We start from the raw sequence: 16,288 nt of genomic DNA on the forward strand, positions 1-16,288 counted from the left end.
CATGATTATGTAGTAGAGCTGATATCTATTCAATGTAGCCGCCTTCAGCCTTAATCACTGCCTCAATATGGGTCTGGAACTGGAAGCATGCACCAGGTATTCGCCAGCGGGTGCTTGGCGAATACCTGGTGGATGGTGACGATCAGGTTGGTGTTGTTGTGGGAGGTCATATTGGTGATGTTCTTGACATATGACCAAACAAAGTGGTCCAGCATGTTCAGGTCGGGGAAGGAGGAGGGGTTTAGTGACAGAAGTGTACAAAATCATAGCACTACTTCTGAAGCCAAGCCTGGGTCTCTTTGGACTTGTGGGCCAGCCTTGAGTCCTGCTGCCACACCAAGGGTTTGCCAGTAGTCACCAATCTTCAGCACATCCAGGTACACTTTGGTATTGACTTTCAAGCAGACTTCAAAGATGTGAGGTGGCATGACGTGGCTCTCACTTGAAATCACACCAAAGACCATAACCATGACCAGAAACTTCATTGAGCTGTGCCCTCACATGTCAAACTATTCAAATTTGCATTTTAAGGGTGCTGGCAGTAGTCCTGTTGTCATAACTTGGATCGGTAGAGAGCATGAGTTGTACAGTGGCACATCTCTGATCTCTCCCGTTGAACTTTGTGTCACTTTCAGACATCGTAGAAGACTCCTATTACTCTTGGGATTTGTACACAACTGGCCAACTGGTAGATGGTCTGTAATAAAAAAAAAGAGAACTAGTTTTCATCAAACGGAAATGGAATCATGTCGTCTTTTCTAGGGTGACTATTTTATCGTTCCACACTGTAATTCTAGGCGATTGCCTACCATGGCTAAAGAGCACTTCATCTGCCGTTATATGGATTCAAATGTTTGATATTTTATGAATATCTATAGAAATATATAAATTTTTTGTAAACAATTGTGCCATAAAACTTATACACGAGGACATTGCTTAAATGTATCCAAGCAAAACCAAAGAAATTAGACAACAATTATTTTATGAAAACCTGTTATTTTCTGAGGAAAAATATTGCTGTTAATCATGATTCTACAAATATTGGAGAGAGAGGAGGCGACATTCTCCGCATCAGATTTTGATCATAGATGAAACAGACATTTTACTCTAATTGAGATATGGTATTTGTTTGTAAGCTATAATACATTATGTCATGTCCTCAAGAATTTGTTCTTTTATTTTTGCTAGCATATCACAATCCCCCCTCCTTCCCAAAAAAAGGAGATGGTAATAACTAAGAGAATGATACACTAACCTCCTCCAAAAAAAAAAAAAAACATTTTTCAAGTCTTGTCAAACTTGGGAATCTGCACAAAATTTCAAATGGACTCCTTTTATTTAATCCATGAGGGAAACTTGCTTTTGTTCTGTTAGCCATGACTGGGTAGAAATCTTAAGTAATGCATCATTGTTTTTCTTATCATCGTCCCCTGCTGAGAATTGAACCTTCAGCCTCCAGAAGACTGTCACTCAGAACTGATCAGCATTCACACGTTCTCACATCAGCTATAACGTGTAACGCCCAAGATAAGTATATCTCTTCTTCAGGATGTTAGGCATAAGGTTAAGTGTGGTTTTGAAAAGTCAACACACTAATACAAAAATGTCTGAGCAGCCCCATCGACATCCTCAGGCGATCAGCAATAAATGAAACCTTTTTCAGAGAGAAGGTAAAGCCTGGGATAGTGGACCTCCTAGAAAAGAACAAATCCATAACAAAGCATGACAGCAATAAAACCATTATCTGAGAGATTGTCGATTACCCAAGATGCGAACAGTAGTCCAAAGAGTTCAAGGCATGACTATAATACACTGTTGAGACAAAAGAGACAAGATAATTTAACTCATCATCTAAAAAAATTCTGAAACATAACTGTATTGTCTATATTTTTTTGTTGTTATTAAATTATATTGTGTCTCTTTCGTCTCAACAGTGTATTATAGTCATGCCTTGTTCACCCAACCCGCCCGAGTATAATAAGTATATAACATCCATAACGATTTCTATAGAAAGATATAAATCTTCATTGTGATACACTGCAGATACATTGGTTGGCCTTGTTTTATGGTCATTAAGAGAACAATCATCATAAATAAAAGAATACAATTGTTCCTTGAATCCTGTCTCAACTTGTATGACCATAAATTGAAATTGAATATGATCACATTTCAGCTTTGAATGATTTAATGCTTATCTTAAGATTTAATTTCACAGTCTTTTGCATTCCTTGCTTACAAACTAGCAAGAAACCCCGCCGTTCCTCTGCCACTCTTTGCTTTTCGTTATCTCCCTTGCCTCAAAAGAGATTTTGAGTAGAGTTATGCCCCTTGCATATTACAGACCAGCCGACATATTAGACGGGGCTAGTTGCACAGCGACTTTCAATTAATGATTAATTCTTTCCCAGTTGTAAATATATAATAAATATTATTTGTTGATCTATATCACCACTTCTCTGCAGAGGGCATGTTGCCATTGAGACAAAAGGAGCTACTGTGATTAAGAGGCAGATTTATCGATTTTATCGGAGGCATCTTCTAAGTAGAGGGTTGTGCAGCAAGATATTTGTTAAAATGTGTTTAAATTTCTACATTTTGGTACAGTCGGGGAAAGGGAACAGAGAGGGAATTCCAATGCCAGCAGTTTGTGGAAAAAAATTATTAGAATACAAAGGTTTTTCGGCTGTTTATAGTTCACACACACACACACACACACATATATACACTAGCAGATCACTCAGTGTTGCCCAGTTGTAAAATATGCTTAAATATGATATTTTGATTTATGCAGATCTTGTATTTATTAATATAGAACCAATCCTCTATTGATTATTATATTGTACCCAATATATAGTAGTGCACCCCCCTCCCCCCGACATAGCCCAGTTGTAAAATATGCTTATCTATGATATTTTAATTCATGTAGATTTCGTTTTTATTATCATAAAGCTATTTCTCTATTGATTATTATATTGTACCCAATATAGATTAATGATTTTAAAAGTTAAAAAAAAAAGTGATTTAGGTGCCATCAGCTAAAATCAATACCAAAACATTTAGCGTTCTAGCCTTAGTCGATACTGTTTGAGCTACTGACCGATGGATAAGAAAACATTAAAAATTAAGCAGCTTTAAACTATTAATGTATATTTGCACATGTGCAGAAGTAACAGGTTTAGTGAACTTACTCCTGCCAAGTTCAATTCCTTTTAAATTCTGATCCCTTAACAGCTATTTTTACCATCTAAAATCTCAATCGAATTTGTTCTTTATATATCAAGTTTCAAGTCTGTGAGTGTGATAGAATGTTTTCATCTTAAATGCTACGCAATTATGCACAATGCAGAAAATATGCAAAAAACAGAACTGAGCATAATAGTGAAATGAAATCAATCATCTAATAAAAAAACCAACAAAAGTGAATAATTAATTAATGAAAGTTCGTTTTTCAAAGGAATATGCAAATTAGTTAATCTTTATAAAGTGTTTGCATACCCATGATTGAGTATATTAAGGTCATTTTAATAATTTTTGAATAAAAAATAGGTTTTTAATATTAATGTCAGTGCGCAAAAACTCAACTTTATAGGTGCATAGATGCATAGATAGGTCTATATATATATAACTACGTATGTGTAAATATTTATATGTGCAAGATAATCTAAACTAAAGAATTGATGTGTAACATTAATAAAAGGGAAAAACTTTAAAACCATCAATACGTCTTATTTCTTTCAGTTCATGTTCATCATAAGTGTAGTGCCTTCTATAAATTACTTTTATATACACACTAAACAATGCTTCAAGTAAACTACATTGGCGTATATATATATATATATATATATATATATATATATATATATATAAGCCTGACGAATCCTAGCATGGATGAAACGTGGAATATTCTGTGTAGCTTAATTGCCATATATATTTATATAACTTACTATATATATATATATATATATATATATATATGCCAAGGTAGTTGTCCTAAAGAAAATAACACTACAGCTTTATTTAAAACTTTTATCGAAAAAATCAATTCAGGTAACAATTATGTAGTGGAGCTGACATCTATACAATGTAGTCACCTTCAGCCGCAATACGATATGGGTCCGGAACTAGGAGCATGCCTTTTCCACAAGCGCTGGCAAGAGCTCAGCAAATACTCAGCGGATGGTGGCGATCAGGCTAGTTTTGGTGTTGTGGGAGGTCATGCTGGTAATGTTCTCAATGTATGACCAAACGAAGTAGACCAGTGGATTCAGGTTGGGAAGGAGTGGGGGCAGTGAGAGAAGGGTACAAAATCGTAGCACTCCATTTAAAGCCAAGTCTAGGTCTCTTTGGACTTGTAGGCCAGTGCCTGTCGGGCTGAGTGTCAAGAATGGATCCTTGATGAGTACTTCTATCCTGTCGCCCTGCAGCCGAAGCCACTAGGAGACACACCCCATCATAGGAGAACTATAATGGGTATGAGCTCGCACATTCGGCAGATTCTATTTATAAACGATACTGCTAGGAACTGATGAATCAAATTAATTCACGTCCTGCTACCAACCAATCAGAAACCAGAATTGCTCCATAAATATGAAACCTTTCTGTAGCAATTTCGCATATGTTTACTTCATTGTGTCAACACGGGAAGAATCTTTTGCTCTGTGAATTCCAACTCAAAAACTGTCTACTGCAAACCAGTCACCTCCCAGGACTTGTGTAGAACAACGAACCATCGGAAACTGTTCTGAAACTAAACATGGCTTACACTTCTAGAGTGTTTTTTAGAAAAAGACCAAATGTGGAAGAAGAAACAGAATTCTTTTAAAGTCATAAGAGTAAAAAGCAAAAAAAAAAAAAGTTTTACTAATTGTAGGTTATTTATAGCACGTTATACACCGTTAACTTTTTAAATATATACTGAAACTATATTACTAGCACTTTCTGTGTTGAATTTTTAATGAAAATGGATCGATAATGCAATCCATAAGTAATTTTATAGTTGAGATATCAATTATAACAACAAATGAATGTTACCCAAAGGCAAGACTGGATAAGTTTGTGTTTAAACTTATTTTAAAGCGTGTTCTTAGTTAAAAAAAACAAACTTAGTATCCACTCTGTTAAGTTGGAATGAAAAAAAAAATGGTTGCCATAAGCCTTACACAAAGACCCTTGATAACCTCTCCAATATGAAAATTAAGCAAGCATAGGTAGAAACACATAAAAAAAATGTCAGCAATTGAGCGAAAATGTTATGTTCTACCAGTATTTTGTTTGATTTTCGATTTTTGAGCGATTACATAAAATTAAAATCTTAGAATGTTCCGGAAATGATTTTCGTTTTACATTAAATTAATGTGAAATTGCTTTCCCACTAAAGTCTAAAATAATTGTTGTTTTTCCACCACGTAATCATCAAATAAAAAAATTAGAATTTCATTTTGTGAGAGTGATTAGCTAAACGTGTTAATCTATTTGCTGCTGCTGCTATTATTATCATTATTATTATTATTATTTATTTTATTATTATTATTATTATTATTATTATTATTATTATTATTATTATTTATTTTTATTATTATTTAAAATTAGAAATTTATTTAGAAAGCTCTATTCTTGTAATATACGTCTCCATTTTGGATGTATTTTTTATGTTTTGCAAAATATATGCAGATATTAAACAAGGAGGATTTACAGTCATTTAATTTTTCTTTTTTTAAAAAAGCAGTAGATCTCTAATTAAATATTTAGAAATTTTTAAAGAATCAGAAATTGTATCGGAATCAGGAAAAATTTTGAAATCATCCCATCACTAATACATATATATATATAAAATTCTAAATATTTAATGGCACAACAGTTAAAAGGTGTGACTGTTATATGGGCGGTTGGGCTTCGATCCTGGCTTGAGGTAGTTGCTTGTCTAGCCGCACTGATGAGCTGTGAAACAGTGAAACAGTACTGTATGTGGATGACTATAATGCTCCCTATCTTGGGTTGAGCAAATTACCATTAGCGTATAAAGCTATGCTCTCTGTGTAAACAAACTGAGCTTAGGTATTTGGACAATGTCAAAACATTGTTAATTCACTGCCTGCATAGCAGCAGTCGAATGGTGCAATGGTTAGAAGCTCCAACTGTCATATGGGCGGTCGTGTTTCGATCCTAGCTTAAGGTAGTTGCTTGTCTAGCCGCACTCATGAGCTGCGAAACAGTACTGTATGTGGATGACTATATATATATATATATATATATATATATATATATATACTAAATTTCTTAAACTCGGCTCGATCGACTCATGTGATAATACTTTGAATATTGAAAACAAATTGCAAAAACGCTTGCAGTTCTTATTTAAAAAGAATTATCTCTCCAAAGAGATTTATCAGAAAATACGACCCATTGGATCCTTGAGACCCTGACTTTATGGCCTCCCTAAAATTCATAAAGATAATATACCCTATAGACCGATTTTATCCATGGTTGGTTCTACTCAACATGCCCTTGCTCAATGGCTCACTGAGTTACTTTCACCTGTCCATACATTCTATTCTACTTATTGCATCTCTGATTCGTTTACTTTCTCCAGAATCATTAGAGATACTATTCCCAATCCATTCCAGTTTATTTACTAACGTGCCTATTGATGAGACTATTACTATTTGCTGCGATGCATTTTATCGTAGTGAACTTGTTCCTCCTTCTTTACTGGAAAAATATTTTATTGAGCTTCTTTCTCTTTGTGCAAAGTCCATCGAGTTAAGTTTCGACAATGTGATGTACCAACAAATTGATGGGGTTTCCATGGGTAGCTCCTTAGGTCCTATCCTCACTGATATTTTTGTTGGATTTTATGAATTAAAATTTTTCAAATCACCACATAACACCCCTGCTTTATATTTTCGTTATGTGGATGATACATTTCTCAGAATCTGGCTTTAGAATTCTTTAAACATCTTAATTCTTTACATCATGCTTTGTCTTTTACTATGGAGATAGAAAAGGACAACTCTCTTCTATTTCTCGAGGTGCTGATTGAAACGTCCAGAGGGGGTTTTCTTACTTCTATATATAGAAAACCTACCTTTATCGGTCTATATACTAAATGGTGTTCTTTTGCACCTAAAACCACCAAGTTCACGTTGATTTATATGTTGGTACATAAGGCCTTGATTATTTGTTCCCTCTGTCGGCTAGATACTCAAATGACTAAAATTAAGGAAATTCTCGTCGATAATGGCTACCCAGAATTCTTAATTGATAAATGTATTAAATTCAAAATCAACCAATTTAATAAATATATAACCTTTGGCCCTGCAAAGTGTCCTGTATAACTTAAGTTGCTATGGGTTGGAGAAAAATGCGTCCCTCTCTCTCATTAACCAACTTAAACAGACTATTAACAATTGTTTTCTATCAGTTCTACCTCGGATAATTTACAATACGAAACCTGCATTTTCTTCTTTCAAAAAGAATAGTTTGCCTTGCACTAAACTTAGCAATATTATATATAAATTCCAATGTCAGTGTGATGCTGTCGGGCGAACCAGCGTTCACTTTGAAACAAGAATTGGACAACATGTACCTTCAGGTTTTCGTAATAAAAATAAAATTCTCCTCAACCTTACCCACAATAATTTAGATTCCGCAATTGTACAACATTTATTGGATAATACAGAATGGGGGTTGGTATATAAGGATGACTTATTTTCAATTTTATTTCGAGACCGATTGAGTAATCATCTGAAAACTCTCGAATCCATCTCCATTGCGTGACTCAAGCCCTCTCTAGGTTTGTTAATTCCCTGAACCTTTTGGGTAACTTGTAGACACAATATAAAAAATGATGCACCTAATACTCGACCACGTACCAAAGTCATGTCTTATATGTAAATATGATACTGACATCAGTTCTTTTTTATTTTAACTGAAATAATGAGTCTAGATTTTATATATATTTGTTCGATAAAATGCATGCCCATTGGCTGATAGGAAGGGGCACGGTGGATACTAGAAAGCTGATTGGCTAAATAAAATCCTCAACAGAAGAGGACCATATAAAAACGAGAAACAACCACAGAATTCGCGCATAAGCCTGACGAATCCTAGAGTGGATGAAACGCCGAATATTCAGTGTAGCTTAATCGCCATATATATTTTATAAATTACTACATAGCTCTACCTACGTATTGAGCATTTTTGAAGTAAATACTTAAAGTTTACGCATAAATCTATACTTTCGTATATTAATTTTATGTGAGTAAATGAAGTAGTTATACATATATATATATATATATATATATATATATATATATATATATATATATATATGCACACAGTGCCATAAAAAAAGAGTTTGCACTTGTCATTTTAAAAAAAAATGCAAATATACAAGGATCAATGTTCATTGGTGGCTGTTGAACGTTTATGAAACTGATGCAGTTGATGTCAGCACAATTAGGAGATGGGTTTGTCGATTTCAGAGTGGCGAGATGTGAGTGACAAAACATACTCTGAACTTTTACAGCCGAGTTATCAAAAGAGGATGACAAAAGTGACTGCAAAGAAAATTAAATTCTGGGGCACAAAAGGTCGCCCATTTTAATTGTATAACTTCCATTTTTGTAACTCTCCAACGTTTTAGTTTTTGAGTTAAAAAAAATAGGAGGCCTTACTTTTGGAACAACCCTAGTATTATGTTATTGTTATTTTTTTTCTCTTTCCAAACATGCAAATATTTTTAAAAATTTTCTTAAAATAAACAAAATTTCTAATAAAGATGTTTTTCATTTTTAAAATACATTGTTTACAATCAACAAAGTTTGAACATAGTCTTTAGTCATTTCGAAGCTGAATTTAAACATTACATGATGTAGGGTATCATTGTATATACTAGCAAATATGATAATAAAAGGAGAAAAACATCCAATATATGGATTTAAAATGGAAAGAAACAAACAAAAAGCTTGACGGTTTATCTGTTTCATGGGTTTTATTCAAAAGATTGTACGTTTGAATATAATTGTTTTTCAACCGTTTTCTAATGTGAAGTATTTCCATTCAGCTTCCAGTTTGTGTTCTGGCAAATACTGCTTTTTGATTATCCTTAATACAAAAGTCCTTAACCTTTATTCAACCTAAAACCTGAAAGCCCTCAACCTGTACTTGCTGGAGTGTAGGCATGGCAACCTCATCCTTGCCGTTAATATTGTCTATAGCAACTATAATATACTACTATAACATGCCTCATCATCTCTTCATCAGGCCGGTTCTGCAGAGAGGGCTTTATAGAAACTCAGATAAGTTGTACATGGAACGATTTGACCAAATCATCAGAAATTTTCTTTTTTAATTTTCAGTTTGAGTTTCTGTGCCATAAAAGAAGCTGCCAGAAACTGTAGTCAACCTGTAGCATTCAAACACTTCAAGATGGTACAAGATGCATCATGGCTGCTGGTTTTTTGGATAATTACCTTTCAATTGAGCAGCAGAGCATGTGAGAAGACCAGGGACGTGCAGAGAGAGCATGCTAGGGGTGCCCAAGCACCTGCCCTTTTTACTCCTGTTTTAAAAGTGCCCTATTCAGAGGAATGTATTATAGGCCTGTGCCCACTGAGACGCCGTTTTTTTGTTTTTTTTTTCACTTGAGCTGAAAAAATTTACTGCATGTCACTGGAGAAGACATGATTCTGGCATACAACATTAGTAACAGGAATTTAGATGTGTCCTTTAAAGAGTTTTTTTTTTTAACCCAGCACCAAGTTGTAGTCTCTATGGGACACAACAAAAGATATACCATAGACACTTTCATCTCAATTAAAGAAAGCCAGCATTCCCTGTCCCTGTTTCTGTTCCATAGAACAGCCTACCAGAAAAAGTAGTGATGATGCCTATCATATTCAGGTTTAGAGTCATATTAAGCGAACGTTCAGGCTGGATATAGATGCACACATATTCTGTAATTTTACATGGCTTGTAGCATTTTGCTGATAAATTTGATTTGATCTGAAAAGGATAAAAAGTTTATGCATACAGACGAGAAGAAAGATTGTACATAATTTTGATACCTTTTCCTGAATGGAAAGTTTTCCTGTGCGCAATAGAATGATTTGACCAGTGAAGTTGGCATGCAAATTCTTTAAATGCTCAAAATCAGCAGATGTTCCATAATTTGCAAAGAACAACGAAGCCTGGAAAAATATTAAACAAAAAATAGGTTCATTATTAAAATACGGCAATTCAATCTGCATGCTTAGAATTAGATTTCTGTGACACATTTAAGTGTGATTGACCAACAAAAGCCTATTTAAAACTTAAGTGTAATAGACTAACAAAAAGATTATTTAAAACGTAAGCCTAAAAGACTGACAAAAAGGCTATTTAAAGCTTAATATGACAGACCAGCAAAAATGGCTATTTAAAGCTTAAGTATGACAGACCAGCAAAAAAGCTATTCAAAACTTAAGCCTGACAGACCAACAAAAATGGCTATTTCAAGCTTAAGCATGACAGTTCAATAAAATGCTATTTAAAACTTAACTTGATGGAAACTTTTTGTTACAGCCTGAAATCAAAGAATTGATCCTCTGTAGCACTACAGATATGAATATAAAGTTACAGAGTACACCAGAAAATCAAACACTGGATTTAAAGGTCAAAATTATGGAGCCAGACCATACATGGAAAGAAAAGGTGGCAAAAATTAGAATTATTTCATTTTTCTCCAAACACCAAGCAGGGTCAGAAACCTTGTTAATGCTCGCTTCTCTCTCTCTCTCTCTCTCTCTCTCTCTCTCTCTCTCTCTCTCTCTCTTTCTCTCTGTCTCACACCAATAAAAAGATGGCAGACTACTTTGGTAATGTTTGAACAATCTTTTCATCCTTCATCAGAGAGCAGGTATTCAAGAATCAATACCAAAGCGATAACGTTATATATTAATTAATTAGAATTACTAATTTTCAATAATAACTACTACTTATAGGTTCTATAAATACTGCATAGAATTGAGTCAAATTTGTCATGAAGCACCAAGTCTGTAATATGTTGGTGACAATTATAATACACAATACACTTGTTATTACTTTTACGAACAGTAATAATAACTAGCAAAAACTAGTTTTACTAATACTAATAAAATTAATAATAACTAGCAAGAATTACCTTTACTAATAATAATAGCAATTAGCCAGAACTACCTTTACTAATATTAATAATAATTAGCAAGAACTATTTTTATTAATAATAATAACTAACAGAACTTGTGGAAATTCCAGTGTAGTTGAAAATTTCAAAATCACACATCAGCAAGAAACTTATCACATAAACAATTACAATGGGGTTGGATCTTGTACCATTGAAGACTTAATTAAATAACGAAACTGGATCTTCAGGCCCTGGGTTTTCTGCTAGCAAGTGCATAAATTTCATGAACTGTTCTGATCTTATCCTGATCTCGCAGCATTATGATCATGTGGCAGTGTGGTAGCCCTCTTTTTTGGAATTCAAATTCAAGATTTGCATATGGAATTCCCAGTACGTCTTCAAAAGTTCAGTTAAATGTGTATGATACACACGTGATATTAAGATCGATTTTATGTACGTTTTGATGGCCACAAGTTGTTTACTATTTCAGGACATCTTGGATTACACGTGCATGTAAAGAATAGGTCTGGTCTTCCATATTTACAGAAAACTGCTTTTTACTAATTGCTTTGTAATAATTTCAACATGACATGTAAGTTGGTAATAATGTTTTCACCTGAAATGCGTAGGTTTAAAAGATTCCTAATCAACAGAAGAACCCAACGATTTTACTTATTTTGCCATGACATTAATTAGGTAATGATGTTTTCACCTGAATGCGTTGGGATTTGTATAAATTTCAACATGACCTGTAAGTATATAATAATGTTTTCACCTAAAATGTGGAGATTTAAAAGATGCCTAAACAACAAAAGCACAATATGATTCTACTTATTTCAACATAACACCTTTTTTTGTTTTTTTAAATTCAATTTTCACCCCAAACAAGGCACAGTGCCACTTTGAAGCAGGGGGCTACTATCAGGTTCTTAATTAGCAGGGTCATTATGAAGGGAGATGAGTAGAAAGATGTTTGTTAACATTACACTTGACCTTCTGCATATCAGTGCAGTTGAGAAAGCAGAATCCCGGAAGGGAGTTCCAAAGACCCGCAGTTCTGGGGAAGAAACTATTGGAGTAAAAGGCTTTCTTGCACCTAGGGATCTCTACTGTAAAGGGATAAGACTTAGTAGCTTGTCGGGTTTGTCGGGGGTAGTTACGTTGGAGAGGTACAAGTGTTTGCAGTTCGTCAGAGCATTCACCATTAAAGTATTTGTAGAACAGGCAGAGGGATGCAACATCTCGTCGATGGGACAGAGGCAGAAGCCTAGATGACAGTTCAGGACCTATCAGGTTGGCGACTCTCTTTTGAACCCTGTCCAGGAGTGAGAGACAAGCAGCAGATGCACCAGCCCTGATGTGACAACAGTACTCCATACACGGGCGAATGGTGGCCTTATAGAGGTATAGGATGCTGTCAGGCGTAAGTAGTTTTCTAGCACGGTAGAGGGAGCCAACCTTCCTTGCAGCAGCCTTGGCAATGCTCTCAATGTATCTATTCCAGTTCATATTCCCTGTAAACGTGAGGCCGAGGAGTTTAAAAGAAGTACTTTCAGGCAATATGTTCTTGGCCATTGCTATTGGTGGTAGAGAAGGTTTCTTGTAGTTATTGAAGGAAACAAGCTTAGTCTTAGCAGCATTGAATGTGACCATCCATTTTTGTCCCCATTCCACTACAGATTGGAGGTCATCCTCTAGTGTTTCTGCCATTTCCTTGGATATGTGTTCATTTGTTTTCCCCTCATATCTGTTATAGAGAGTGGTGTCATCGGCAAATATACCCATCTCCGAAACAATTTTATCAGGGAGGTCATTTATGAATATCAGGAATAATAGAGGTCCAAGGATAGACCCCTGAGGTACTCCCGCATTTATGTCATATTGTTTAGATGTACGACCGTCGAGGACAACTTTGATTTTTCTATTACTTAAGAAGGATTTAATTACATTATGAATTCTTCCAGTGATTCCATATGATCTAATTTTCCTTAGAAGACCATCATGCCATACCCTATCAAAAGCCTTAGATATATCAAGGGCTACCGCTCTACCCTCCCCTGTTTTGTCCAATGAATGGTATATACGTTCAGAAACTACAGTTAAGATATCTGCTGTTGAACGGGCTTGCCTGAATCCATATTGTTTGTCAGTCAGGAGTTTAGCAGCTGTTAGGTGCTGGACTAGGGCTTGATTAACTAAGGACTCAAATATTATGTAGGTAATGATGTTTTCACCTGAAATGCGTTGGAATCTGTACTAATTTCAACATGATATGTAAGTAGGTTATAATGTATTCATCGTAAATATCAAGATTTAAAAGCACTATGATTGTACTTATTTTGACATGACATTTAAGTAAATAATAATGTTTTCACCTGAAATGCGTTGGAATTTGTACTAATATCAACATGACATGTAAGTAGGTAATAATGCATAGATTTAAAAGATCCCTAATCAACAAAAGCACTATATGATTTTACATATTTCGACATGACATTTAGTAGGTAATAATGTTTTCACCTGAAATGCGCTGGAATTTACACTAATTTCTAACATGACATTTAAGAAATTAATGTTTTCACCTGAAATGTGTAGGTTTAAAAGATCCTTTATCAACAAAAGCACTAACTTATTTCAACATGACTTTTAAGTAGGTAATAATGTTTTCACCTGAAATGCACAGGTTTAAAAGATCTCCAATCAAGAAAAAAACCCTATGATTTTACTTATTTTGACATGACATTCAAGTAGGTAATAATATTATCATTTGAAATGCATTGGAATTTGCACTAATTTCAACAAGACATGTAAATAGTTAATAATGGTAATAAAAAGTTTGGAGGAGGGAATGGTTTTAATGATTTTTAATTGAAACAAAATGACTATAAAGGGAGGTAATTCATTTCTCATTGTTTAATGTTTACGATGGTGTTTTTTTTTTTGTGACGCCGGATGTGGACAAGTAAATTAATATTTAGACTAGCCAGAACCATCTGTACTAATACTGATGATGTATAGTAGGCCATTCAAACTGTGCGTGTGTGTGGGTGCATGTGTGTGTGTGTGTGTGTGTGTGTGTGTGTGATATTTAGAGGATGAATATTTGTGGAAATTGAAACTCCCAGGCTAATACGATTGTCTCCCTTTAATTCTGATAACCAGAGAGCGACACAGCCATGTGACTTCTTGTTTCTTTTCTCTTCCTCTTTTCTGCTGAAACCTCGACCAGTCAACATGTAACGAAGAGTCGCTATTGGTGGGGACATCAGCCACCCAACAGCGCTCCTGACTAACCTGTCAGCCTCTCATCAATTGCAAGTAACGGATTCTTATTCTCAACGAACTCTTATTCTTTCTATCTTATCCTAATATTTCTCATGTAAATTTATGCAAGTAAATCTGCATTCTTTCGCTGATATATACCAGTATGTTTTCGTCATTATGCAACCTTTTGCTTTCTCAATCGATACCATTCATTTAACTACACATGGGGACGGGATCGTCTATAACACAAGCAGACCATTCTGTCCCCTCTACATATTTCACAAAATGTATAGCAAGGTATAAACAAAAGACAAACTAATTAAACAAAACTAAATTAACATAGCGACATGATTTCATTCAATATTTCATCCACATGCAGAAAAATGTTTTTCATAGACGAAATGCAAAATCAAACCATTTCTTTATTCATTAATTTTTGTTTTACATTTCTTTATTTCATCCTTATATCATTTTTCCGTTTGATACCTTTGTATCTTTTAACATATAAACTTGTGAGGTTTTAAATATTGGACCTAAATAATATTTAATCTGACATATCAAACTATATATATATATATATATATATATATATATATATATATATATATAGAGAGAGAGAGAGAGAGAGAGAGAGAGAGAGAGAGAGAGAGGTATATTTGGTAAAATACAGGGGAAAAAGTGCTTGATGTGTTGGTAGAGCTAAATATGTTTTTATTATTTCAACTTCAGGAGTATTTGCTTAAATCATTACAAGATTGTTTCTATAGACAGGATAAACAAATTATTCAACCCATGTCGTCAGACAATTTAAGCTAAAATAAATTATAAGAAAAGATTTTTGATTATATATGGGCATTAAAAACCAAGAGTTGAAGTAATGGATAGAGAGGGGAGAGGAGGAGAAGAGAGAGAAAGAAAGGAGGAAAAGGGATGGGAGGGAATATTTAAATAAATTAAATTAAAATTAGAATTAAAAAAGAGAGATCGAGGGCATTGGTTGAATACTTTTGACTTCAAATATCCCCGCAATAAAAAAATCACGGGTTCAGATCAGGCAATTTTGTGGATCAACCAATATCAACATGCAAATAAATCAAATGATTCAGGAAAATTTCTTAGAATTCTTATTGTATGTTTAGCAGTATGCAATATTGCATTGCCTTGTTGAAACAATACATTATACAGTTTGGCTCTCAAAAAATTATTTAGCATGACACAATATCGCTTAGAAGTAACTGTACCATTGTCATTTTCGTAAAAGTATGAGCCCCAAATGTGAAATATGTGTAAAAAAAAATGCATAAATACAGATATAAATGAATTTTAACATCATTAAAATAAAATGGAATTCTAGGTGCATTTAGAAAATAAAAACAATATTTACTTTAATTGTTATTTATTTTTTTTATTAACAAATGTGTCAGATCATTTTGGGACACCCTCTATCTATCTATCTATCTATCTATCTATCTCTATATATATAATTATTTACTATAATAATTAATAAATACTACAGACATTAGTGTTTCATCCTTTTGGGAATCATCAGTGCAGGGTGACACGATTCACATCAGTCAATAGATTCAAACTTGGCAACAGAAGCCATCTCTGGCTTTATCAGCAAGGACCAAATCTATTTGGCTACCGTTAACCGCGAGAAATATTGTAGAAATTTAAACATTTATTTTTCAAATGCTTTTTTAACGTCTGTTAGAGTGATCTAATCATTATATGATGATCTGCGCATAAGTGGTAAATTGATCAACATTTTATTTCAACTGAAAGTGCTCAACGATAAGAAACGAGTTTCTTAAAGGAGCTGACATAATTATTTACTATAATAATTATTGAATACCTAAAGACACTAGTGTTTCATCCTTT

General features: G+C 34.1%; 1 protein-coding gene and 1 long non-coding RNA gene across 2 annotated transcripts in view; one reads left to right on the top strand and one right to left on the bottom strand.

The window, feature by feature from the left end:
* Nucleotides 1-16,288, bottom strand: part of LOC145291497 (aminopeptidase NAALADL1-like) — a 98,840-nt gene that overhangs the window by 42,980 nt on the left and 39,572 nt on the right. The window contains exon 3 of the mRNA XM_080137401.1: nucleotides 10,068-10,190. Coding sequence (XP_079993527.1) covers nucleotides 10,068-10,190 — 123 coding nt within the window. The remainder of the gene's footprint in view (nucleotides 1-10,067; nucleotides 10,191-16,288) is intronic.
* The window catches only part of LOC145291498 (uncharacterized), a 32,434-nt gene continuing 30,508 nt past the window's right edge, over nucleotides 14,363-16,288 (top strand). Inside the window, exon 1 of the long non-coding RNA XR_013869428.1 lies at nucleotides 14,363-14,461. This is a non-coding gene — a long non-coding RNA (uncharacterized LOC145291498). The remainder of the gene's footprint in view (nucleotides 14,462-16,288) is intronic.

The sequence above is a fragment of the Euprymna scolopes genome, chromosome 12 (genome assembly GCF_053919585.1).
Source record: "Euprymna scolopes isolate OS-2025 chromosome 12, ASM5391958v1, whole genome shotgun sequence".
Classification (NCBI taxonomy): domain Eukaryota; kingdom Metazoa; phylum Mollusca; class Cephalopoda; order Sepiida; family Sepiolidae; genus Euprymna; species Euprymna scolopes.